Source organism: Eptatretus burgeri, chromosome 11 (assembly GCF_056783735.1).
Source record: "Eptatretus burgeri isolate ZD-2024b chromosome 11, Ebu_testis_v1, whole genome shotgun sequence".
Taxonomy (NCBI): domain Eukaryota; kingdom Metazoa; phylum Chordata; class Myxini; order Myxiniformes; family Myxinidae; genus Eptatretus; species Eptatretus burgeri.
The window spans coordinates 71,084,687-71,109,814 of NC_140971.1; the positions used below are offsets into that span (position 1 = coordinate 71,084,687).

The window sequence follows — 25,128 nt, forward strand, 5'->3', positions numbered from 1 at the left end:
AGTTCCAGTTAAACTTCCATGGCCATTACGTCATCGGCGTGACGTAATAGAGGCACGTAAAGGGTAATGGCCGCACAACTCGCTTTACAGACTCGTCAGAAAGTGAATTTGACGAATAATTTTCTGATCAAGAAACCTCAGATTACGACGATAGTCAAAATCATTACTGCACGTAGAAAGTAGTGCTGTAAGACCGTACGTACGTCCATGAACCGGAGATCGAGATGACGTGCCAGGTCACGTGATATGACGTAATCACGCCACCGTGTGTTTTGTTTTGTTTATTTTATTTATTTATTTTGGGGGGGGCGGGGCCAACGAACGCTTTCAGACGCTAAAAAAACATTCAAATATTTATCTTGTGAAAATAAATATATAATATAATGGTTACGGAAATGTTTAGTTATATACTTATTCACGTTTCTTAGACATGTCGACTCATGTGAGTGTGGAGTTACAATAACCTTTTTAACGACGTCACCTCGTACAAAAACGGAATTTGTGATCTTTTTTGAGGCATTCGGGGACATGCTGCGTCTCCTGCACAGCAAATTTGACGCTGTGTGTATAAATCATGAGGAAATCAGGGAGTTTTAAAATGTTAATGTGTGTCAGTAACAAAAATAGCGAGCACTGGGAATTGTGTCCACTCGGTGACCAAGTGACGCGGCGTCTCCATGGCAACCGTGGTGCACGAATGAAACGAGGGGAGTTCGAAAAGGGACCAAAGGTACGGGAAGAGTGTACGGGAAGAGTGTACGGGAAGAGTGTACGGGGAGAGTGTACGGGGAGTCGTGTAGCTGTAGTAAGTCGGTTGGTGTACGTGAGGTAAAAAAGAATGACAGGTAGTCCAAAGGATTCCGTTTTCCTTCCCGAAAGTCCCTGTGGTACCATCTTGTTTACCCCGTGTACCACATCCCATTCCACCCCACCCCACCCCATCCCACCCCACCCCATCCCATCCCACCACATCCCACCCCACCCCACCACATCCCACCCCATCCCATCCCATCCCATCCCACCACATCCCATCCCATCCCACCACATCCCATCCCACCCCACCCCATCCCACCCCACCCAGCCCACCCCACCCACCCCATCCCATCCCACCCCACCCCATCCCATCCCATCCCACCCCACCCCATCCCATCCCACCCCACCCCATCCCATCCCACCACATCCCACCCCACCCCACCACATCCCATCCCACCCCACCCCATCCCACCCCATCACCCCACCCCACCCCATCCCATCCCACCCCACCCCATCCCATCCCACCACATCCCATCCCACCCCACCACATCCCATCCCACCCCACCCCATCCCATCCCATCCCACCCCACCCCACCCCATCCCATCCCACCACATCCCACCCCACCCCACCACATCCCATCCCACCCCACCCCACCCACCCCATCCCATCCCACCCCACCCCATCCCATCCCACCCCACCCCATCCCATCCCATCCCACCCCACCCCATCCCATCCCACCACATCCCACCCCACCCCACCCCACCACATCCCAGCCCAGCCCATCCCATCCCAGCCCATCCCAGCCCCGCCCAGCCCATCCCATCCCAGCCCATCCCACCCCATCCCAGCCCATCCCATCCCACCACATCCCATCCCACCCCACCACATCCCATCCCACCCCACTCCACCCCACCCCATCCCATACCACCCCACCCCATCCCACCACATCCCACCCCACCCCACCCCACCACATCCCACCCCACCCCACCCCACCACATCCCATCCCACCCCACCCCACCCCATCCCATCCCACCACATCCCACCCCACCCCACCACACCACATCCCACCCCATCCCATCCCATCCCACCACATCCCCCCCCACCACATCCCATCCCACCCCACCCCACCCCATCCCATCCCACCACATCCCACCCCACCCCATCCCATCCCATCCCATCCCACCACATCCCACCCCATCCCATCCCATCCCTCGCCCTTCCACAGATATCCCATTGTCTTTGTTCCCCACAATTTTGAGCTTCCCTCTCCCACCCCTCTTGTCTCCTACATTGTTATGATATGTTTCCGTGTATTGTCTTACATGAGCCTCGACTTGGTATACAAAAAAAATACCCAGAGATTTATTAATTATTTAATTAATTCGTGTGCAGTATGTGCTTGTTTGGAGTGAAGCAATTCCTCTGATGCAGTGCCCCCCTGTAGATGAAAGCAGCAATTTGTAGGTAGTTCAGGGTGCGGCAACAATTCGTCTACTCTTCACGAAGGACACCGGAGGATCTTCCGTGTCCACCAACTTGTGCCGGCGGACGGGACACCAAGTTTACGTCCATTTGATGTACGCAGTGTGTGCAGTCTGCATCAGAGACAGGAATGGGAAATTTTCAAGCAGCAATGGTGTAAAGTGTAGACGGTGGCGACTGTCGGGTACAGAGTAAGTTGGGATGTCCCAGTGAAGTGCAAGTAAAGTGAAAGGTGGAAAAAGACCAGGGGTGTGTTCAGTTACCAAGCAGCTAGCTATCGCTTGCCAAGCCAGTCGTTCCTTAACGGTTTCTCATGGAGTGCTTGCTTGAGTGCTTAAGCTCACTTGGCAAGCGCCCAATAAGAAACTTGGGAACTGAACACACCCCTTGGGTGGATGAGTAAGGAGGTAAGCAGTGTTATAAATAAATTATTAATTAAAAGCAAAAGGCATTTATTAAGTACAAAAAACAAGACGGGAGTCACACTCATATCATCATCCACCCTGCTGTCATAAATAGAGGTTGCGTGGCTGTAGCTATGTCAGCAATATTCACTCGTCGATTGGTCACGGTATTGAGGTGATTATAACATTGGTGATTACGGTGCGGCGTCTTAATCTCACACTTTCCTCACATCGTCACTCATCCTGGTGATTACTGTATAGATTGCAGTGCTATCTTTAACAATTTTCCATTTCTTCGACTCCCCGGACACAAAGCGGCCATCTGCGTCCGTTGGGCCAACGCAGGTACTTCTGCCCAGAAGGTGGGGGTGCCCGTTATTAAGAGTCAGCAGAGGCTAGTTATGGAAATAATTCATCAAGCCAGAGGGGAATATGAAAACGATTTGTTAGGAGGAATGGAGGAAGTGATGAAAGAACAAGGAAAACTAAGGAATGATAAAGCTCCAAGGGCAGATAATATGCATCCAAGTGTATTGAGGGTGATGGCAGAGCAGATAAGTGAAATGTTAACCGATATCTTTAACAGGTCGTTGTAATCAGGACAGGTACCAGAGGATGGATTGGAAACTGGATTAGTGATAGGAAGCAATGAGTTGCTGCAAATGGGAGGCTATCCAACTGAAACGATGGGGGAGGGGGGGAGTACTCCAGAGATCAGTTCTACGACTGTTATTACCTCCGTCACCAAAGGTCGATGGGGGTTATGTTTTCACCCCTATCTGTCTGTCTGTCTATTTTTTTATTTGTTTGTGACCAAAATATCTCTAAAAGTTGTGGACGGATTTGGATGAAATTTGGTAGAGAGCTTGGGTATGTGACACGGACAAGACGTTTAGATTTTGGTGAAGATTCGAATCCGGATCTGGATCTCAGAATTTAAAAAGTGATTTTTCACCATCGAGAGATCGGGCCAAAAACGACAAATCGCAGGATTTCTGAAAAAGTTACGGACAGATTTGGATGAAACTTGGTGGACGAGTTGGTTAGGTGACCAGAACAAGCCAATTAGATATTAGTTCAGATCCAAATCTAGATCCGACCTATCAGTGGGATACAAAACATAAATTAATCAGCCGAGCGGAGGAATGCGCTCTCCCAAGTGCCCTTGTAGTTCTTTACAATTTACATTGATGATTTGGACAGTGCAGTTAAAAGTCGGCTTTCCAAATTTGCAGATGACACGAAGCTCAGAGGTAAGGTAGATAATCGAGATTGGTATGATCATTTCAGGAATGTCTTGAATGCAGATACTTTCATGGACTGGGCAAAAAATTGGCAGATGCAGTTTAACATAAGGAATGCAAGGTGCTGGGGATGGGAAAGAACAATGGAAATAGGGATTAAATGATGCAAGGGGCAGTCTTGGAGCATATCACACAGGAGAAGGATCTCGGGGTGATAATAGAAATGGGGGGAGGGGGGAGGAGTAATTTTTTTTTCCCAAATACTTATGAACAGTTTTCTGATTTTTCCTGGAATCTTGCCTTTGAGTTACATCATCATCATCATCATCATCTACCATGCCCTATACAGAGCGTTTGTACTGGCGAAGCAGTTACTAGGCTATAATCCTGGTCAGGTCGCCACTCCGACTCAGAAAGTGAGGTCAGGAATTTTGAATTTTGTCATGGTGCTGGTAATTTCTGAGGCAAAGGGCAAAGGAGCTCATTGTGAGCCAATAGCCATCCATTTCTCATTCTCAGCTGTGTCTGCGGACATCCTCCTGCAGTTGGGTTACTTTTTTTAAAGGAGGTTGGTGGCACAATTTTCATTCTGGCCACCATAAAACCCTTCGCTCTGCAAAACACACGAAAAACACAAAGAAAACTGAAAACCCACTCCATGGAAGTACCTCCTGTGCAGCTGCCCCAGAGGGTAGGTACTCCCATTAAGGGCAGCTCCCTGATGACGGGATTGGGGCAAAGCCTTCGAGACACAAACTCCTTGATGAAAGGAGGAAAACCACGGGGAAACCTTCCTGGGATGGATTGCAGTAGTGTGTGTCATGTTGGTGCTGAGGTCTTGTCCACCAGACGGCGGTCTCCTTGGGTTAACCTGAGGCGGTCCCTTCGGGTGGGTGCCTGGAATGTTCTATCCCTAAGAGAGGATGATCACCTGTCTCTGTTATCATCTGAGCTCAAGCATTTTGGCATCCGTATTGCAGCACTCTCTGAGGTTCGGAGACCGGATAGTGGCGAGATCATGGCGGGTGGTTACACCTACTATTGGTCTAGTCGCTCTGATGGTTACCATGCCCAAGGAGTTGCTGTAGCTGTGTCCAATAAGCTGATTCCAATGATAATTGAGGTAACACCGGTCAACGAGCATATTATGAGACTAAGGATTCATCACTCCTTGGGTGTCATTTCCCAGGTCTTTGTATATGCTCCGACTGAGGCGAGTGATCTCACCATGAACGACGCATTCTGTGCCATGCTTGAGTCTGTGGTTGATCAGTACCCCAGGTGAGATACACTTCCAGTCTTGGGGGATTTGAATGTACCGATTGGAACTGATAGGGATGGTTATGAGATATGGTTTGGTCCCCATGGTTGTGGAAATGTGAAACATAATAGCACTAAATTCCTTGACTTTGTGAACCAGAATAGCACAAAGTCATGGATTTAGGGTGGTTGGTTTATGGTTTCAGCACCCACAGGCTCATCGCTGGACTTGGTATTCCAACGCTGGTGGTGTGGCAAAGGAGATTCACCATGTGCTCGTTGATGGTCACTGGAGGATAATCCAGAACTGCAGGGTCTACCAGAGTGCTCAGTTCCTAAATACTGACCACAGGATTGTTGGAGCAACTCCGAAGTTGCAGCTTAAATCCAGGAGAATGGTAACACCCCAGCCTCGGCTGGATGTTTGCAAGCTCTAGGATGAGAGGGTAGCTGAGGAGTTTGCAAACAGGCTGCGTGGGAATTTGGGGGGTCGAGTTGCTTTGGGGAATCCTGAATAGTAGTGAAGTGCCTTCAAGACCACATCCTTGATGTTGCCTGTGGATTTTTGAAAGGCGAAGAAGAATTTTGTGTCTCAAGGGACACTGGATACCATTCACCAGAGTTGCAGGGCCAGACTTAATGGCTGAGTCTGTTGAGCTGTTCAGGTAGTTGAGGCATAAAAGTGAACGAGCGCTGAGGTTTGACAAGGAGACCTATGTGCGAGGAATCTGTGAGGGGGTAGAGCATCACCTGTGGTCAAGTGATTCTCATCCTGAATACAGAAGAATTTGCGCATTGTGTTCCTCCAAGCCCGTCCCTCGGTGTACTGCAGTTCGAGCGGAGGGTGGTGGGCCCTTGAAAGAGGAGTCCGAAGTGAAGGCCCACTGGGTCGGTTACTTCGAGCGGCTGCACCAGGCTGATCCACCAGCTGTTGAGTTGGATGTCAGGGGTGTTACTATCCCCATTGCTGTACCTCCAATCAACTATGATCCAACTTCATTTGTGGAAACACAGGCTACAGTGAATCGATCGAAATAAACAAAGCTCTTGGGATCTGTGGCATCCATGCTGAACTTCTCAGGTCTGGTGGAAATGCTGTACTCATGTCATTGCACACAGTTCTGGGCTCTGCCTGGAACACAGGCATCATCCCAACTCACTGTAAGATGGGACTAGTTGTCCCTCTCTGGAAAGGGAAGGGTGATAGCCAGAACTGCAACAACCATTGAGGAGGGATGCTGCTCTCAGTGCCGGGCAAGGTCTTCGCTCGGATAATTCTTGATAGGGTTCACCACCATCTGCTTGAGCACCAGTGCCCAGAGCAATCAGGCTTTACACCAAAGAGGTCAACAGCTGACCTTCTCCTTGCTCTTCGGGTCCTCACCAAACACAGATGAGAGTTTCGGCAGGGGCTGCTTGCAGCCGATGTTGATCTCTGTAAAGCGTTTGATTCAGTGAATCAGGATGCGCTCTGGAGGATTCTTGGTCTTCGTGGGGTACCACCAAAACTGATCAATCTGATGTCTGAACTATACTCTGGTACTGAGAGTGTTGTGAGATGTGGTGATACAATTTCCGACTTATTTCCAGCTGTGACTGGAATTCCTCAGGGGTGTGCACTGGCCCACACCATTTTCAGCAGTGGTACGGACTGGATTCTGGGGAGGATGTTGCAGAGATCAAGCTGCGGTGCATTGTTTGGGAATGACAAGATCTCTGACCTTGAATTCGCAGATGATGCAGTCATCTTTGTGAAGACCCTGGATATCCTTTTGGGGGCCCTCAAGGTGCTGAATGAAGAGTCGGAGCCATTAGGATTCTGGGTTTCCTGGGTGAAAACTAAGATCCAGGCTTTCAATGACATCTTGGATGCTGCTGTCCTGACTGTACCTGTTTGAGGTGAGGATGTTGAGGTCACCGAGAGATGCACTTCCTTTGGCAGTGATATTCATGTCTCCGCTGGCTGTGAGCCAGAGATGAATAGATGTCTGGGTCCGGCCTGGGGAGTCATGGATTCACTGGATCATGGGGTGTGGCAGTGTTGGTTCCTGTGCAGGAGGATGGAAGTCTGAGTCTTCAGGACCTTGGTGCTTCCAGTCTTGCTCTACGGATGTGAGACTTGGACTCTGATCAGGGATCTGAGATGGAGACTTATTTCCTTTGGAATAGGGCTCTTTGGAGAATCCATGGCTATCACTGATCGGACTTTGTGTCCAATGAGCGGTTGCTGAGAGACTCAAATTAGATTTGTTACTTGCATAGTCCGTGAGCGTCAGCTGTGGCTGTATGAACATGTGGCTCGCTTTCCTGAAGCTGATCCTGCTCACCAGATTCTCTCAGCGAGGGAGCTTTGTCAGTGGAGGAGGCCAATGTGCTGACCACATGGGGATGGGCCAGGCATCTGCCTGGAGGATGGCCATATGGAGGCCCCTGGAGAACAGGCGGAAAGTGGACGCAGCGACACGCTGCTCCGGTGCATGCTCCCATACATACCAGACCTGACCTGCCGATGATAGCTTGCCTCCTCTTCATGAAAGACACCGTGAGATCTTTAACGTCCATCAATTGATGTTGGCAGATGGGACTCCTGGCTTCACATCCATCCAAGGGACGGCACCCACATTGATGAATCATCCTGCCTGAGAAATACCTGGATGACAGTTTATAGTTGGGTTGGGATTCAAGCCCATGCAAGACAGGTGAGAGGTGAGTGTGCCGACCTCTCGGCCATCCTCATAACTTCCAGCTGCATTAGTATGCAAAATTTTAGTTTTGTAGCCCACCAAGAAAGTATTAAACATTAATGCGAGTCAGTGAGTGATGAGAAATAGCTATATATACATTGTGATAACAGCCAAATTTCCGTAAATACCCCGATCATGCCTGATGTAATTGATTAAATCAGTTGTAATTGTTGGTTTACATGATCGTTTTATTTTGAATAGCTTCTGTACACTGTATGTATACCATGCATTCCAGGACTTCCATGAAATCTCATTTCTGAGGCACACTAACTTTCAGTCGGTATTGAGAGTGAACTGAAGAGTCCTTTTCATCCGTCCTTTCAGGCTCCCATGTCACTACCAATTATTGTTGTACCAAAACGTTTCTGAAACTCCACTTCTGAGGATTGCCTCGTATTGACCTTTCAGCTATGGTAGCAATAGAAGTGGTCAGAAAACAAGTAAAGACAGAAGAGCAAAAAGAAGAAAATCAAAATGAAGAAAGGCCAGCAAAGATGAGACATGTTTTACATCCCCTGCATTGATTTGTAAAATGAGTGGATGAGTTATGCGTTTCTCACGACATGCACTCATGTTATATCACATTCTTAAATAATTAGATTCTCCTTCTCTGCGTTCTTTGACACATACATTGTAAGTTGTGCAGTCTTTCTCTCCTGAAAGCAAAAAACAATTATCCATTCAGCTCAAGAAGCTTCTCTGTGCTGATGATGACAGCCTTAGTTTGTTGCTCATTCTGAAAGTGACCTTAAAACTTTATCAGTCGTCCGTCACATGCATCTAATGAGTTTTCCTTTTTTTTATCAACCTGAAGAAAACACTACAGGATGGGATTAATAAAGCAACTATTACACTGGACAATCATCTCTTAGAAATTGTTCATAACTTTTGTGAACTGAGTCCACTGGAAGTGATAATGTTATCATTTGACAAAGAGGTAAATGCCTGCAATGGCAAGTGTGCAACTACATTTTGCAACCTAATGAAGTGCTAAATTAACACAACTTAAAAGTGTAAGTAGAACAGCCTTGCATCCTCAGCACCTTTCTATTTATCAGCGAAACATGGACAACATATGGCTTCCAGGAGATGAAACTGAATGGGTTCCATTTCCGCTGACTATACCACATTCTTGGAATCACTTGGTACATAGAGGTTCCTAATTCCGTGGTTTTATATGTAAGGCCAATATGTCAAGCATCTCCGGTATTTCTAAGCAGCTGTACTTCCACTGGTTATGTCATATACACAGAATGGAGGACGGTCGTCTCCCAAAGCATTTACTTTATGGGGAAGTAGCTGACGAAAAAGACGAATTGGTTGACCCAAGTTGTGATTAAAAAACAACGGCAAGACAGATACTGTATAAAACTTTCGGCATTGAGTGGTATGACTGTGTTCAAAAACTGTGTGGTATGACATGACTGTACAACTGCAAAAGAAAGAGACCGGTGCTGCGAGAAAGCAGAACGATCAGTGAAAGTGGCTGTCTCAGCGCGAAGATAAAGGAACACGTACAAAGCAGCACGACTGTGAGTATCCAGTTACAATTTATATCTGTACCACTTGCAATAGATTTTGTCATTCCAGGTTTGGACTAATAAGCTACTCCCGGGAGATACAGCAGGACCTAAACAGTCATCTATGGTGCATGACCATTGTCTCACACAGACGGCTGGTTGTTGATCGTTAACGGAAAAGCTGGACACATCGGAAAGTTTGTCCTCGTTATGGCAAGCAACCAACCAGAGGCTCCGCAGAGACTGTAGATAGAATTACAGGCTGAGTGAACATGTCAAGAGTAGCTTTGTACTGTATGTTGTCTCCTTCTCTCTCTGTGTTCATCTTGCCTGTTTCTGTGCTTATCTTTGAAACTGTTTCTTCATGATTATTCCATTGTTGCATGTACTGTGTCTGTGTTTGTCCCTTGCTAGATATTTTCCTTCCCACCAGCCTTGTCTGACATGTATTTTATCAGAGATAAATGTTGTGATGTGTACCTGTTTACTTGGAGAACAATTATCACTTTAAATATATTATTTGATTTTATGAATGAAAACAAATCTATTTATCAATCTCTCTGTATCAGCTGTATATTTATTTTCAAGACTGATGCAAAAATTCTAGCTTGCACACCTCCCCTTAGAGGTTGTTGTTGTTGATGGTGTTCTCAGGAGGTATGCCTTCTCTGAACCTTCCCCATTCATTCTTTTGCTCACTCACTGGGTCCTCTCTTTTTAGTGTTTCTCAATGTACTGGCTCTTAAAATTACCTGTTTAATTGTGTGGAGTTGTCTCTGAACACATCCAAGTCTTCTTTTCTTCACTTTATTTTATTTTCTCTGTTGCTTGTCTGTAAGCTCTGCATTTTAAGCAGATTTTATTTTAATAAAGAAGCTTTTACTACATATATATATATATATATATATATATATATATATATATATATATATATATATATATATATATATATATATATATATATATATATATATATATATCTGTCACCCTGCAGCTGCTCATGTATTGAGTGACACCAGGTGAGCTAAAGAATTTCTGTCCATGGCCTCGACCCACTCAGCATCGGTGAAGCTTATCAGCCTGGGAAACTCCAGAGTGGGCAAGGTAAGAATGGAAAAACAAGTAGGGGGATTGGGGAAAGGGAGGAGGGGGGGGAATAGGAATGTGCATGCTGATAACCTGAATTTTATAATGAGGAAAAAGGTATCAAAAGAACAATTCTGGGTATAATGAGGGGTGGACGTGATATTAAAAATTGAAGCAAGGAAAACAATAAATTAAGGGACAAGTTTTGATTCTTTGAATTTGATAGTGAAGATTTACTGCTCCGATTAAATTGTAACCAAACTTTACGGACGTTTACACTTCCATTTTAAGAGGTGTGTAACACTGGGAAAAATTGTTCAGAACCGTTTTCATTCACAGATAACTTTTATAATCCAATCATGTATCATATGTTTTGTATTGTTAAATTAATTATTTTGTGGATTAATATTTTATGTTCCCTCATTGTCCATGATGAGAAGTTTGCTTTGCATTATAAACTTTTATTGCTAAAATTGGAGTTGGACAGATAGGCTTTCACTGCAGAAACGATTTTACGTTGAATGAGTACATATTGGTGTTATGTGTGTACAGAGCAGTTTGATCAAGCGGTACTGCGAGAAGAGATTTGTGTCCAAGTACATTGCCACGGTTGGCATCGACTACGGCCTGACAAGGTGGTTATTTCATTTTATTTTTTTTGAACCAGGAACATCAGGCGACAATTCTGTTAGAAGTCATTCTGCATCCAAGCGTAACATCACCCATCAGCAAACAACATTACACTGAACATTGATGTTCACCTGCAAACAATTATTAGGAAAGAATATTATTACTGACTGCTGATTTCATGACCGATTGATTTCTAAAGTTTTGCTGTATATTTATTGCCAAACATGAAAGCATTCATTAATTTCATCCATGCTTTCACCACAGAAACAATTTTACTTTTAATGAGTCCACGTTGGTGTAATTGTGTACAGAATAGAGCAGTGTGATGTATTTACAGATAGCCCGTCTATTCTTGGTGTTATTTTACAAGAGTAGGCGAGCTATCCCATACACTGAAGAAGTTATTATGTGCTGAAGCAGTTTCTTTGGTCAGGGCTACAATCCTGGACGGATCACCACTCCAACACATGATACTCGATTTAAGGGTGGAGGAATTTGTTCTGGGTGCTGGCGATAGCTTGCCTACTCTTCACGAAATAGAGCATGGGATCTTTGATATCCACCAACTAATGCCGGCAGACAGGATGCCCAATTCAACGTCCATTTGGAGACGGCACACACATTTATGAATCAGTCTGCCTGTGAAACACCAGGATGACAGTTTGTAGCTGTTCGGAGATTCAAACCCAGACTAAACAGCTCGGAGACCATTGTGCGTACCTCCAAGTCTAAGTTATCCTGCCAGCCTTCTTGAAAGCAGAATAAGTCAAAATGTTTTTATCCACGTTCCCTGATTAGCCTCACCAGCATAAGGAGTAAAGAAAACATGTCGAGATAGCATGTTAACAAAAACAACCTTTAAATGAGCACATTAATTCACAAAAGCAAAGTCAATGGAATGCCGATGCAGATCCCCACGCTTCTCACCTAAATCAACGTTGAAAGATGGCAAAAAAAGTTCCACCAGGAATGACCAAATATCAAATTTTGAGTTAAAAAAAATCTTCTGTTTTGACCCTTGTAACCCGAAGTCCACCACCCCCCTACCCCCCCTACCCCCTCCCCATGTAGCATGAATCAGGGGTCAAATCAAAAAAATCACTGCATATTGAATGCATCCCCTCACTTTGATTTGCCCTTCAAAGTTTCATTTTGAAATTGCATTTTTGGTATTTTAAATGTTTTGACGCTGCCCCAGGGCCCCAGGGAGTGAGGCCAAAAATGATACTGCTCTTGCACTTTTTGCCATGTGATGATCATAACTACCAAGTTTGGTGAATTCCTGCACAACTGTTTAGGAGATCACGTGATGGACTGACAGACAGACAGAAGGAGCCAATTTCAATATCCTCCCGTTTTATTTTTTTAAGCGTGGGGAATGGGGATAATAAATAAACATCCAGAATGACTGAAAATGTGATTATTAAATCAGATGACTGGAGAGATCCTTTTAATACGCTTACCAATAAACAGTCTCAGCCTCAGTTTCATTTATTTTTGAAAAAAAATTGATTAACTGTATGCTTCCTCTCGATGTGATGGACCTTCGGTGGCACTCCATCACAGAATGCAGTGCAAGACCTTTCAAGGCATTGCTCTTATCTTCTCATTGTTGCAGTATTTTTCATGCAGGGTGCATTTGAAGGATGTGGAACTGAAAGTGAATATTTTTGACACATCTGGAAATCCTCTCTTTTATGAAGTAAGAAAAATAAGGATGAGAATTATAAAAGGACTATTTTCACAGTAATAATGAATGAGTTAATTGATGGATAAAATCGGTTTGAACTCAAGATTGTCATGATCATTGTACTTAGCATCTAAAGTATGGTGTACTGTATGCCATGCTAAAGTATGCACTAGGATAACTTATGGGAGGTTAGCTTCCTTAAACCATCGTGTTCACAGCACTTGCGTCTTTGTTTTATGGTTAGTTTTGGACATACTGTAACAGATATATGTCAATGAGCATATAACCCTTGTCGTAGCAGGATGTGTATACAGGCAATGGATGGGTGAGAGGGTTAATATTTTCGGTACATAGTTCTTTCTTATATGAGAAACAGCTTAATGCCCCAAGTTCTTCATTTATATCCCCCTAGATTGTCTATCATGGTCAGAGTATCGATCTTCCTAATTCCTATATGTTGTTGAATGAATGTCAAACCATTTGTCCAATAGTCTCTGATCAATCCCTTAATCAAATAAAAGACATCTAAATTGCACTTTCATTATGAAAACAATTGATTAATGAATTATCAAACTATAACATGCAAATATCAAATGCCACCAGATCTATGAGATTTTGTGCTTTGTGGTTGTGCATCTTGGCAGGTACGGAATGAATTTTACAATGACAACCAGGGAGCCCTGCTGGTGTATGATGCAGGCAGCCGAGATACCTTTGAGGCTCTGGATGGCTGGCTTTCCGAGATGACCCTTTGCACCATGCCCCATGGCTCACTCGACTCTGTCGTTTTTGCTGTTTGTGCCAATAAGGCAGGCAGTCTATGTCTGACATTGTAGGCTTGGTGGCAGGATGAACACCTTCTGCACTAGCTTTTACTCTATAAAGAAAATATAGAAAATGCAATGTACTACTGCTATCCTTTAAAGTAAACATGGGGAACCTCCGGCCTGCCGCATCTGTTGATCCAGCCCACGTAGCGATACTTTGTTCAGTATTTTACATAACGATTATGTCAGAGGGCTGGCAGGATAACACGGAGGTACGCAGACATGCCTCTGAGCTGTCCAGTCTGGGTTCGAGTCTCGACCCAGCGATAAACTGTCATTCCACATGCAGGATGATTCATCATTGTGTGCTCCATCCCTCAGATGGATGTTAAACTGGGTGTCCCATTTGCTAGCATTAGATAGTGGATGTTATAGACCCTACAGTGTCTTTCAGGTGGAGAAGGTGAGCTATCGCTGGCACTTTGTCCAAATTACAAATCCCTGCACTTGCAGTCAAATGTCATGCATCAGAGTAGCAACACTTCCATGATGTAACCCCCAGCAGCCAAGCCAATGAAACTGCCTCAGCAGCCCTGTGCACTTAATAGTGCAAGGGGATATATATAATAAGAATTACGTAGGAATATTAAAAGTCACACAAAGTGCATTTCCTAAGAAATGCTATAACTTATTTAATCCTCATAAGTTGTATATAACCATATTCACCACTATGTGATAGCATTAGTCTTGACAGGAAGTTAACAGGAAGACAAGAAGGACAAGCCTCGCAACCACACTCGTGATCTTAATTCAGATTGTTGCTCATGTACAACCTCATAGAGAAAAAAGCGAGCACAAATAATAGCTATTAAGCCTCCTAAAGGATGGAGGATGCTAAGACCTGTTGTAGGGTTTGTTTCTACAATTAACTCCCCCAACTTTTAATGGTATGTCAGAGTTTCTTCGACCTCGAGGAGTACTAAACCAACATTTAGGTTTGTTTTATTTCTTCCTTTTTTTTCTGCCAATGTCCCAGCTGTATCTCGGAGCTGGCTGGGACTTTCCGAAATAAATTTTGCATCAATAATAGCAAAACAAAGTGTGCGGGGTTGATATCATTTTTTTTTGACCTTGACCTAATTTTAAAGTCATGCCGAGACATTTTAACATTATAGACATTTTAACATTTTTCACCATAACTTCACTAATGTTTGTCTAATCGGAACGAAATTGCCCTCCTCAGATAGCTTCGAGTCAGGTGCATTTACACTTAAGGTATTATATCATTCCTTATCTGATAGTCATTCCTTATGTGTGCCACGTTTGAACAAGATCACCATACCCCTCCAAGTTAAAGGTAAAGGTGAAATGGCAGTCTGAAAAAAAAATTATTAGATTTTTTTTATTGCTCAATTTTGCCAATGCGGAATGTTAAAGACTGCGAGGCCTTCCAAAATGTTCTTGCATCACAAAAGTGGAACTGCACTGAAGTTTTGCACCTGATATTTCATTAGAGTCCTTGACCTATCTTTTTCGTTTTGCAACCTAATTAACATAAAACACATTTTTGATTATAACTTGAATAATTTAGCTCCGATTTTCATCATGTTGAGTTTTATGGATAGATTGTAGGTGGGGACACATTTTCTTCATTTAGTCTATCCCTAAATGTTGAAAGTCAAAGCCACGTGGTGGTCTGAAGAAAACATGGCCATCATTGAATTGCGGGTGCCAGGAGAGGCTTACCCTTGGTGATCGCTTTGTGATCATAGATATCTAGATTGTATTACCATTGTCTCTAAAAAAAAAAATTCTGAACAGTTTGACATAAAAAGCAGTGAAATAAGTGACTTATTTGTCTTATCATTGACCGTGGTTGATTAGTATAATGTCGAGCATTAAGAAGCAAAAAATTGACTTCAGAGTGCCATGATTTTCAAAGTCAGAATGATTATTAATATTACTTATCTGCATATGTGCTGTTAAAATTCTCAACAAGTCACTAAAGCATGTATCCGGCCCGCACCAAGTTTAACAATAGCTGTTACGGCCCTTGGATTAGGAAAGGTTCCCGACTGCTTCAAAGTGAAACAAACAGCAGATTTCATAAACTGAGAATTACTTGATCTGATAGCTATTGCATTATTCATTTCATATTTGTACATCAAGAGAATCAGGAAATAAAAATGCAACTTCAGAGTATTTCACAGTAATTTCTGTGGAGGCAGCCATGTCTTCTCTACGATCGGCTGAAACACTTAACTGACATCACGTGTTTTACCACCATGAGCTACGGACAAGACATGGCTTTCTCCACAACAATTACTGAGAAATTCATGGAAGTTGCATTTGTTGATTAATGGTGAATATGGTTTTACATGCATAATGATGCAAATGAAAATTTTGAGGATCAAACCTAGTCAGTTTTTGAAATTCGTTTTATTTAAATCTTAAATGCAACCATCCAGAAATGAGGTTTCAAGGTGCTAAAAAATTCACAGAAACCCATTTCGTGGAAATGAAGTCAAACGCCAAGCCGAAGGACCTTAATTGGTACAGTATTTGACTTTATGCTCATTTCCCTCTACATGTTTTGTACCTCATTGTTGTCGCAGGATATCAATGAACAAGTGAAAAAAGACATAAAATGTCATAGACCCCGTTGTTTTAGTAATTTTGCTCTGCAGAGTTAAAGGGCTAGCCCATATTTATATATAATTAAAATGGCCACTAGTCTACAAGTCGGCAATCTTTGATCAGATCACCAAATGAAGTGAGATGCACGTGTATGCCATCATGTGCTGTACTTGTGCCAAGTTTGAACAAAAGATACCATGCATTTCTGAGAAATGGTTGGGGACACATTTAAGTAACAAAATGGTCACCAGTCGGCCATCTTAGATGTAATTGCAAAAAAAAAAAAAAGACGTAAGCCATCATTCATTGTCCGTCTGCCGAGTTTTAATGAGATCAGTAAATACATGTCCGAGAAATGGTTGAGGACGTGTGTTGATGCCGGGTTTTTTTTAAAAACTATAATGGCCGCTAGTCAGCCATCTTTGATTACTTCGCGAAACAAAATGACGCGTTTATGTTTCCAATCATGTGTTGTCTTTGTGCCAAGTACAAACAAAATCACTCCATACATGTCTGAGATATGGCTGCGGACGCATGCATGCACACACACAAAATTCGAGAGCAAATCCATAAACCCCCATTTTGGACTGTCCAGCGGGGGCTAATTAGTCCTTACTTTTAGAAAAAAAAAGTGTGTAACCTCAGGTCATGGCCTGTTATGCAGTCCATCACGTTTTCTAGGATTTTCACCTCAGCTAAATCCAGTAACTGCATGACCCTGCAGGCTTTGTTCGCATGTGAAATGTAGCCCTGAATTCCCTGTTTCACTCACCTTGGAATGCATATCTATCTGGGTGTGCAGGTGGAACCAGGAAGGCTACGAGTAGTAAGTGAGAGTGAAGGCAGGTTTTGGGCAGAGAGTCATGGCTGCCAATACTTTGAAACTTCAGCCCAAACTGGGCAGGGTGTTGTTGACATGTTTGAGGTAAAATCATGGACAGTTTAATTGACAAAAAACACAAATAAATGTCTATAACAGTAGGAAGATTCTGGGACAGTTAGATGCCTCTTGTAGACATTGCATGATTGAGGCTCATGGAAGAGCTAAAGCAGAAAGGCTATTTTAGTAGGATATTCTCATGCATGGTTACCCAGGAAAAACAAGATTAATTTCAGTGCTTTATGATACCTCAGGGCTAAGGTAAGAGAACTTGTCGTGGGTATATTTATGTCCACAATTATGTAGGTCCAAGCAGATGAAACAGCCTGCTTAATGATTATTCCAAAGTAGATCAGGTTTTTGTAACTGTCCATTGAATTACGTCTTTGAAAGGGAGTGTATGCCAAATGGATCATCACCGTTTGAGTTACTGATTGAGAAAAAGTACCTTGCATTATGTACATTTTGGAGACTCTGATACCTGAGCTAAGACAGGGATGTGTTATATTTTCAGTCCCTGCTGGCAGCGATGGTGAAAAGAGGAGAGGGCGATGGGTGTATGACATCTCGGAGAGGTAGGAAAGAGCAAGCTGAGGCAGTTGTGAGGATCCGTGGTTGCCGTGATGCCTGGGACACACTGGGTTTGCGACCTGGGGCAACGAGGTAGGTTGTACCCCAAGTTGGATATTTCCTGTCCAGTTATTACCTCCTCCACCAAAGGTGGATGGAGATTATGTTTTCACCCTTGTCTGGTTGTTATTTGCGAAATCGAAGATTCGCAAGTATATTGGTTGGTCTGGTCTGTTATTTTGTTTGTTTGTTTGTTTGTACATCAATCGCCTACAGGTCACATTTTTACTCCAATCTTCACGAAACTTCACCACGTGGTAGAGGTAATGACAAGCTGGAAGCCTATTGGTTTTTGAGGGCAATATGTCAAAGGTCAAGGTCACATAAATCGACACTTTTCAACAAATTCACGTGATAGATATAAACGAAAAATACGGGTGGATGGTGAACCCTCATTGAGATGAAGTCTTGTTTGACCCATGTAAGTATGTCTATTAATTACGTACTGTTTTAATGTGAGTTGGACCGTGAATACGTCGATTAATTACTTACTAGCGATACCCGTGCACATGCACGGGATAGCAGTACAACATAGCTGGTAGCAGACGACAGACCGTACACGGGGAATGACAAAAATACACATTGTGCAAAATGCAAGTGGTACTATGGAACGCCAAGACTTCCCAAACATTGTCGGCATGTCCGCTAAGTGCCACAGCAATTTTATAGGAATCGTGTGACGGCGAGCCGACTTTTTAGTGTGCAAGCTTGGTATTATAATAGAGATTATTGGACCTTGACTATGTCTAGTAATTACTTCTTAATTACGGAATATTGAAACATACCTTTTAGACATGTAGACCTTTAAAGCCTTTACACATTTTAGGCTCCTTAGATCTCGATACCCTTTGAACCTTTTAAGACCCTTTATAGTCATAACCTTTATAACCCGAAGACACTTTAAGACCCCTTTTGACCCTTTTATAACCAACTTTTAAGACCCATTAGACCCTTGATAACTCCAGGACTCTTAAGACCCCTTTTCACCCTATGACCCTGGAGACACTCTGGACCCCATGAGAACTCTTAGTCCCCTCAGACCCCATAGACACAATGAGACCTTCTGTTTGAGGGCCTCCTGCAATAACACTTGAGAGTCAACAGTCATAATCATAAGGCTCCCTCATTGGGAAATCACCTCAGTACCAAGCTAAGAGGGGCAAAATTTACTTAATTAATTATTTTTCTTTGTCTTCAGGTTCTGCTCATCTTGGTTAGTGGTACAGCGAAAAGTCCCACGTGGCAAAGGGAAAAGCCCCATGCGACAAATGGAAAAACCCCATGCGACAAAGGGAAAAGCCCCACGCGACAAAGGGAAAAGCCCCACACGGAAAAGGGAAAAACTGTCCATGACAACAATTTCACTCCAATTATAATAATTGGGCTATTTTTGTGATTTTATTTTTGCCAAACCTCAGGAATTTTTCAAGATATCAGATTGAAACTTACACAGCGTATTTGTATGTATGTGTAGTATGTCTATATATAACATGGTCAAAATTAGTCAAAGGTCAGGGTCAATGCTATCCAAAACATGAAAACGCCTATTAGGTGACAATTAGAAAATGTATCAACTAAATTTGTTATGCACTATATTCCATCATGCAAAAAAAAAAACACTTGATAGGTCGAATTTCCCAAATTACCACATTCCTGTTTCCACGGCAACTATTGTTGTTTATTTGGATTTTGCAAGTATCATGCTACACATGACATCTTTATTGTTTGTCTAGCTCTGAGCAGGATATCCCAAAATGTTGTGGATGGATTCGGACGAAATTTGGTGGAGAGGTTGTGGGTGTGTAACAAGGAATAATTGATGAGATATTGGTAAAGATTTCGATCCGGATACTAGCATTTTTAAAGTGATTCTTCACCATTGAGAGATTTGGTGCTATACATCGTTTTTGGCCCTATCTCAAAAAGTTATGGATGGATTCGGGTGAAACTTATTGAATAGGATGGTTGTGTGCCAAGGACAAATTGATTCGATTTTGGTGAACATCCGGATCTGGATACAAGAATTAAAAAAAAAATTCTGAAGTGATTCTTCACCACTGAAAGAATGGGCCGAAAACAATATACTGTATAGCATGATATTTCCAAAAATTGGAGATGGATTGTGACAAAACTTGGTGGATGAGTTGGGTAGGTGACAAGCAAGTGGATTTGATTTTGGTAAAGGTCCGGATGCAGATCCGGTCCAGACGTAAACTGTTCAGCCTCGTGGAGGTATTCGCTCTAATGCGTGTTTGCTTCAAACTTTGTATTAGCTCTTTACACAAAATCCCTCCCCTTGTATTTTATACTGTGTTGGTAAGCAGGGAGGAGATAACACGAGCATATCACCGACTCGCCATATTACTCCACCCAGACAAAAGCTCAGCACCTGGCTGTGAAGAAGCTTTCAAGGCCATCCTGCATGCCCGGAACCAGCTCTTGTACACCACACACTGAAGCTGTATTCCATTTCACATGCTGGAGATGGGCTATAATGCTGTGTGGATTTTTTTCAGTAATGGAGGGAACTAGCAGAAACACAGAGGAGATGTATAGAGGTCAGTAATATTTTCAGGTTTTTGGTCAAAAATCAAGACACTCCAAACTCAACATATAGTGGACACTCTTGAAGGAATGTCTGACTCCCATACCCATTTAATCATCACCTGTTAAATTGATATGAATATACCAGTAAAAACATAAAAACTTTCCACTGATTGTGATGTTTCCCAAATATTTAACAAGTCAATTTTGTTGTCCCATGATTAATTTCTTCCAAAAATAAAACATTTCAAACAGCAAAATAAGACCTTGACTTCGATAAATGTGTAGACTGTATACAGTTATGCATATTGGCAGCGGCTCGTTTTACCAGCAAATAACTTCAGATTACAAATGTACTAAACTAACTTGGATCCTTGTGATATCATATGTGTTATTGGATTATTCAGATATAGCCTTAAATGATTCTGAATATGATTCAAACTCTCCTCCACTTTCAGAAACGATATACATATATATGCCTGGTGTTGGTTTAATGGTCAGGGTGGTGGGCTCGGAATCCTCGGGTCCCAAGTTAAAATCCCAATCTGCTATTGAATTAACACCAGGTGGGGTTGACTCAGCCTGTCATCCTTCTGAGGTCGGCAAAATGAGTACCAGCTTGCTGGGATTATTCTGCCATTTGAGAATCCTGCGTTGGAGTGGCAACCTGTCAAGGATTGTGCCCAATAGCTCCAGAGACTACTTCGGCAGCACCGACGCTGTTTTGAGTATGGTCCCAATGGTTGGATATATATATATATATATATATATATATATATATATATATATATATATATATACACATATACATATGATGTTACAGTTTTGGAAAACTTACCCCAGGGGAGGAAGAGCATACATGGACACGTGGGAGACCCAAGGATCAGTTGTTTCATTAGTCTATGTGTATAATCCTTGGTCCCTTGTTAAGGGGTTCTTTGGTGGGCATGCATTGGTTAGCTTGTATTTCCCCAGTGTAATGTCTTCCCTTCCTCTAACCCCCCCCCCACGCCCCCTTTCTCCCCACCACTCCTTTCAATCTTTCTTCCTTCACTCCCATCGGTCCGTAGGTCCGTTCTCTCCCCCTGTGACTTTCAATCCTCCCTTCTTCACACCATCAGTGCATTACCTCCCATTCATCAAACATCATTTCGACAATCCCTTCTTAACTCCATCGGTTTTACCTTCAATCCCATGACCGTTTGATCATCACTCGGTCCGGCAGAATCCCTTTCCGTTTTCGATCCTTCTCACATGCATGTTCATGGCACAACGCATGACGCTTGGTGGTTGTGGCCTGCAGGATGGCCATTCTCGCATGTGAAACAGTACGTACAGTACATAGGACGTTTTGTGAATGCAGGGAGGGGCTGAGGGCCCCCGTCGTGGCCTTGGTGCATGAAGGAAGGGGCGGTGACTGTATTGAACATTTCCTCAGAGTGACGCGACATTTTCTACAAGTTGGATCATAGACCCACCCACATCGGATGGGGAGCAATAAGAGAGAGGCGGCGATATAGAGAGGAGATGGGAAAAAGGCAAGATCCTGTGAGGAAAGAGGAGGCTCGCTCAATCACAGTGAGAGGAGGAGAAAGAAGAGCAGAAAGGAGGCTCAGAAAAGACGTGAGAGAAAGCTTGTCCTGAGAGGAAGAGAAAGCTTAGATATCCTGGGTGAGGAAGAGAGAGACCAAGAGGGACCGAGAGTTTTTTTAGGGCAGAGTGGAAATCCCAGAACGCAGTTTGATTTGTGTGGAGCTCCTGGACACAGGGGCCCAGCAGAAATGGAGTTGCTTGTTGCTGGCATATCTGGGACACCAGAGAGGACTCACCTACTGGGTCTGGGCACCTCGGGGACGCGGCTGCATGTCCCATCGTGCGGCATCACTACTGCCCATCTTTCTCATCCTTTCCTCCACATTCTCTGGTGTATTTGAGCTGGCGCATCCCTGTCGGGTTGTGTGAAGTGAGAGAAAAAAGAAGAGACCCCACTTTTCTTTTCTTCTCAAGTTCTTCTTTTATTCAGCTCCTCTGATTTGAATGATGGCCATGTGTCCTTTGTGTAAGATTAAATAAGAATGAATATCTTCTTCTTCTTCTTCTTTCGCCTGCTCCCGTTCGGGGTCGCCACAGCGGATCATCCGTATGATCCGCATAGTGATTTGGCACGTTTTACGCCGGATGCCCTTCCTGACGCAACCCTGGTCGCCTCTTACGACACAGGGATATGGTACACCTATTTTAACCGGGGTATACACCGACCCAGTACACTGGTACTCATTTCGCCGACCTCGGAAGGATGACAGGCTGAGTTAACCCCCTGGTGTATAAATTCAGTGGCCCAACGGGGCTTGAACTCAGGACCTTTTGGATCCCAATCCGCTGCCCTGACCACTGCGCCAACACCAGGCTTTAAATAAGAATGAATATGTGGATGGTTAAATCTGCTTTTATGTGCCTTTCGTTTTCTTGCTTGTACATGCTTACTTTTAAATGATTGCTTGTGTGCAATAAATAATTGTTCGTTGTTATTTCCAATCTGTCTCAGTTGTCGTTTCCTTCATTGGTCCGGCACAGTGTACAAGTATAGTTAGACAGGAAGTTGTAATCCATCTGATTTACTTGTTGGCCGGTGTATACTTGGCTGCTCTGCTCGGCTGTACCTGATATGGAAAGTTAATGCAAGTACACATCAAGGGCACGAAACTCGCTTGGTGCAGTCAATCCACCAGAAATGGTAACATGCAAAGTAGAGTAACCCTGCTAAGATTGGCAGTAGCAATTGGCATTCATGGTTGCTTAGCAACCCACTGGCATGTGGAGTTATCTGTGCCTGACGGCCTCAGGACCAAGCATTTGGGAGGGACCCAAGTGCTTCCCCTCATGGTGATCCCCGAACCCTGGGCCGTAACATTTTGGTGTCAGGAGTGGGATCTTTTGAACCCCCTGAGTCCATAACACCGGGAGTCAGGATTGTTCAAATTCAAAATTGTGACAGAGCATGATTCGGGTGCAAATTTTAGTTAAAAACTAATTTTGCAGCTATGTCGGACCAAGGTGAGCAGATCATCCAGATGGACTTGGATGAAAATGACAATATGGAGGAGGAAACTATGGTCCAGGGAATAACTGCATCACACATGAGGAAAACTTGTTCTGGCAGATATTTCCATTAGCCTAAGAAATTTGTGCAGGTATATAATTAGGGCTGAGTCTTCATAATTATCGATCGTTTCTCTTTGGTTATTGATCTCGGGGGGGGGGGGAGGGGGAGCTCGTGCCGTGATTCATTAATTTTCCTTTACATTTCCGAATAGCGGAAATCAGGTCGTGATAAAAAGAAACTTGTGAATATTGTTGGGCATTCGGTAAAGTCCTTTCAGAGAGCCAATGGGTGTCAGGGCTTCATACCATAGTTGCTTGGAGCTCGTTTCAAGACACGTACTGCTCAAGGTGCTATTTTCTGTCCAATACATTTTATTTCACGAGTCACTCAACATGTCAATATTTCATAGTAACTTTTATTCTACAACATCACAACCATTGAGTGAATTGGATTTCTGTTTGCTTGGTTGAACAACCACAACAACAACGGATGTGCACTCTCTTCTTTTTGCATTTGACACCATCTTAATGCCGCGGCAGCTCGGCCCCAAGGAATCCTTCCCTCTTCACCATTAACAGCTGGAGAGATGAGGTGAAGGATTTTTGATCAACCGGACTTCATTTGTAAAACACGTGATTGCATTTTAACTGTGAGTGAGTTTTCTTTTTGTTCTGGTTAAAACACCATCACCATCACCAGCACACTGAAAGGGAACATCACCACACTAGGTATCAATACTGACCTTCATTTGTCTTGTGTTTTTTAAAATTGTTTTTGGGAATTAACAAAATTATAATCTCCAACAATAATGATGTGAAAAAGGCAACGATATTTAAAACAAATGGAAATTATATTCTACCAGGGCAATACCTTTTATAAGCACCTCCCATGTAAATTTCCACTGTTCCACATTCTCTCTTCTCCATAATTTGTATCACTCCATCAGTATGGATGACGAGAAAGGTTAAGTTAACTTTTTAAAAATAGTTTTTCTTTGTGTCTCATAACAACAGATTTCAATTGCAATTTTTTTTTTTACAACCTAAACCTCTTCTTAAAACAAGACATTATCAACAACTTTCATTTGAAAAGCAATATTTGAATACTTTTCAGAGCTATTTCTTTTTCATGACTTTGTAGCTAACTATAACCAAGCAATTATGATTTCTTATCACCCTCGTTTTTACTTTCTCATCATCGATTTTATTACATATGCAATCACAGCAGAATTTTTGACCTTTCTCCTCTACTGCAACCCCCCTCCCCTTCCCCTCACTCTGTATGTTTAATAAATGCCCCCACCCTCCTTTCCTTTACTCCTATCTACTTCCAAACCTCTTTCACTCCTCTTCCCACTCATCCCACACTCCCCAACGATCCGCCCTCTCCTCTCAGTCTCCATTTTCTTCCTTTTGATAACTTAGCCATCTACCTTGTACATCTATACTAATAAAAGTGTGTGTGTGTGTGTCCTCCATAACTCCAAAACTATAAAACCAAGCAGCCTGAAACTTTGCATACATACTAAGAAAACTCCACGGATGTGCACGAGTGAAAATTGGGTGTTTAGGTTAATTAAAACACCCGTTTTGAAGATAATTAACGGCCTTATCTAATTATATCCTTCATCAGGCGATCCTTGGCCACCTCACTGTCTGGGGACTTAAGGCGTTTCCTGGGTAACCTTGCTTTGGTCTGAAGCTGCCATGTTTTTTGGCCTACTCAACCTTATCTTGACTTGGAATAGGCCGCA

At 43.3% G+C, this 25,128-nt stretch overlaps 2 protein-coding genes across 16 annotated transcripts in view; one reads left to right on the forward strand and one right to left on the reverse strand.

Annotated features, from left to right (window-relative positions):
• The first annotated feature begins 440 nt into the window (after positions 1-440).
• DNAJC27 (DnaJ heat shock protein family (Hsp40) member C27) lies at positions 441-22,807 on the forward strand. Of its 8 annotated transcripts, none has more exons than XM_085846895.1 (10): positions 441-730; positions 9,330-9,420; positions 9,560-9,702; positions 10,403-10,512; positions 11,047-11,129; positions 12,757-12,826; positions 13,459-13,623; positions 17,021-17,143; positions 17,613-17,761; positions 20,050-22,807. In XM_085846895.1, the coding sequence occupies exons 4-10, from the start codon at positions 10,450-10,452 to the stop codon at positions 20,183-20,185; spliced, it is 789 nt and encodes a 262-aa protein (XP_085703021.1). In that variant the 5' UTR covers positions 441-730; positions 9,330-9,420; positions 9,560-9,702; positions 10,403-10,449; the 3' UTR covers positions 20,186-22,807. The 8 variants fall into 8 exon arrangements, with proteins under 8 accessions (XP_085703021.1, XP_085703024.1, XP_085703029.1 ...); XM_085846897.1 differs by lacking the exon at positions 441-730 and adding an exon at positions 740-845; XM_085846898.1 differs by lacking the exon at positions 9,330-9,420.
• Positions 22,808-23,726: 919 nt separating this feature from the next.
• The window catches only part of LOC147017337 (F-box only protein 16-like), a 35,612-nt gene continuing 34,210 nt past the window's right edge, over positions 23,727-25,128 (reverse strand). For 6 of the 8 annotated variants that reach the window (XR_015049451.1, XM_085846914.1, XM_085846909.1 and 3 more), the window contains one exon: positions 23,727-24,078. Coding sequence is in view for 7 of the 8 variants with exons in the window: in XM_085846914.1 (XP_085703040.1) it covers positions 24,019-24,078 (60 nt within the window). In the remaining variant the exon portion in view is untranslated. Of the gene's footprint in view, positions 24,079-24,245; positions 24,313-25,128 lie in introns of all 8 variants that reach the window. The other 2 variants (XM_085846907.1, XM_085846908.1) reach the window with 1 other exon arrangement.

Coding starts and splice junctions, on each gene's coding strand:
- DNAJC27 (XM_085846895.1), top strand. CDS start 10,450: ATGGCCTCGACCCACTCAGCATCGGTGAAGCTTATCAGCCTGGGAAAC. Junction 13,624..17,020: donor TTGCTGTTTGTGCCAATAAG/GCAGGCAGTCTA, acceptor CTGGGTGTGCAG/GTGGAACCAGGAAGGCTACG. Junction 17,144..17,612: donor GTGTTGTTGACATGTTTGAG/GTAAAATCATGG, acceptor TTATATTTTCAG/TCCCTGCTGGCAGCGATGGT.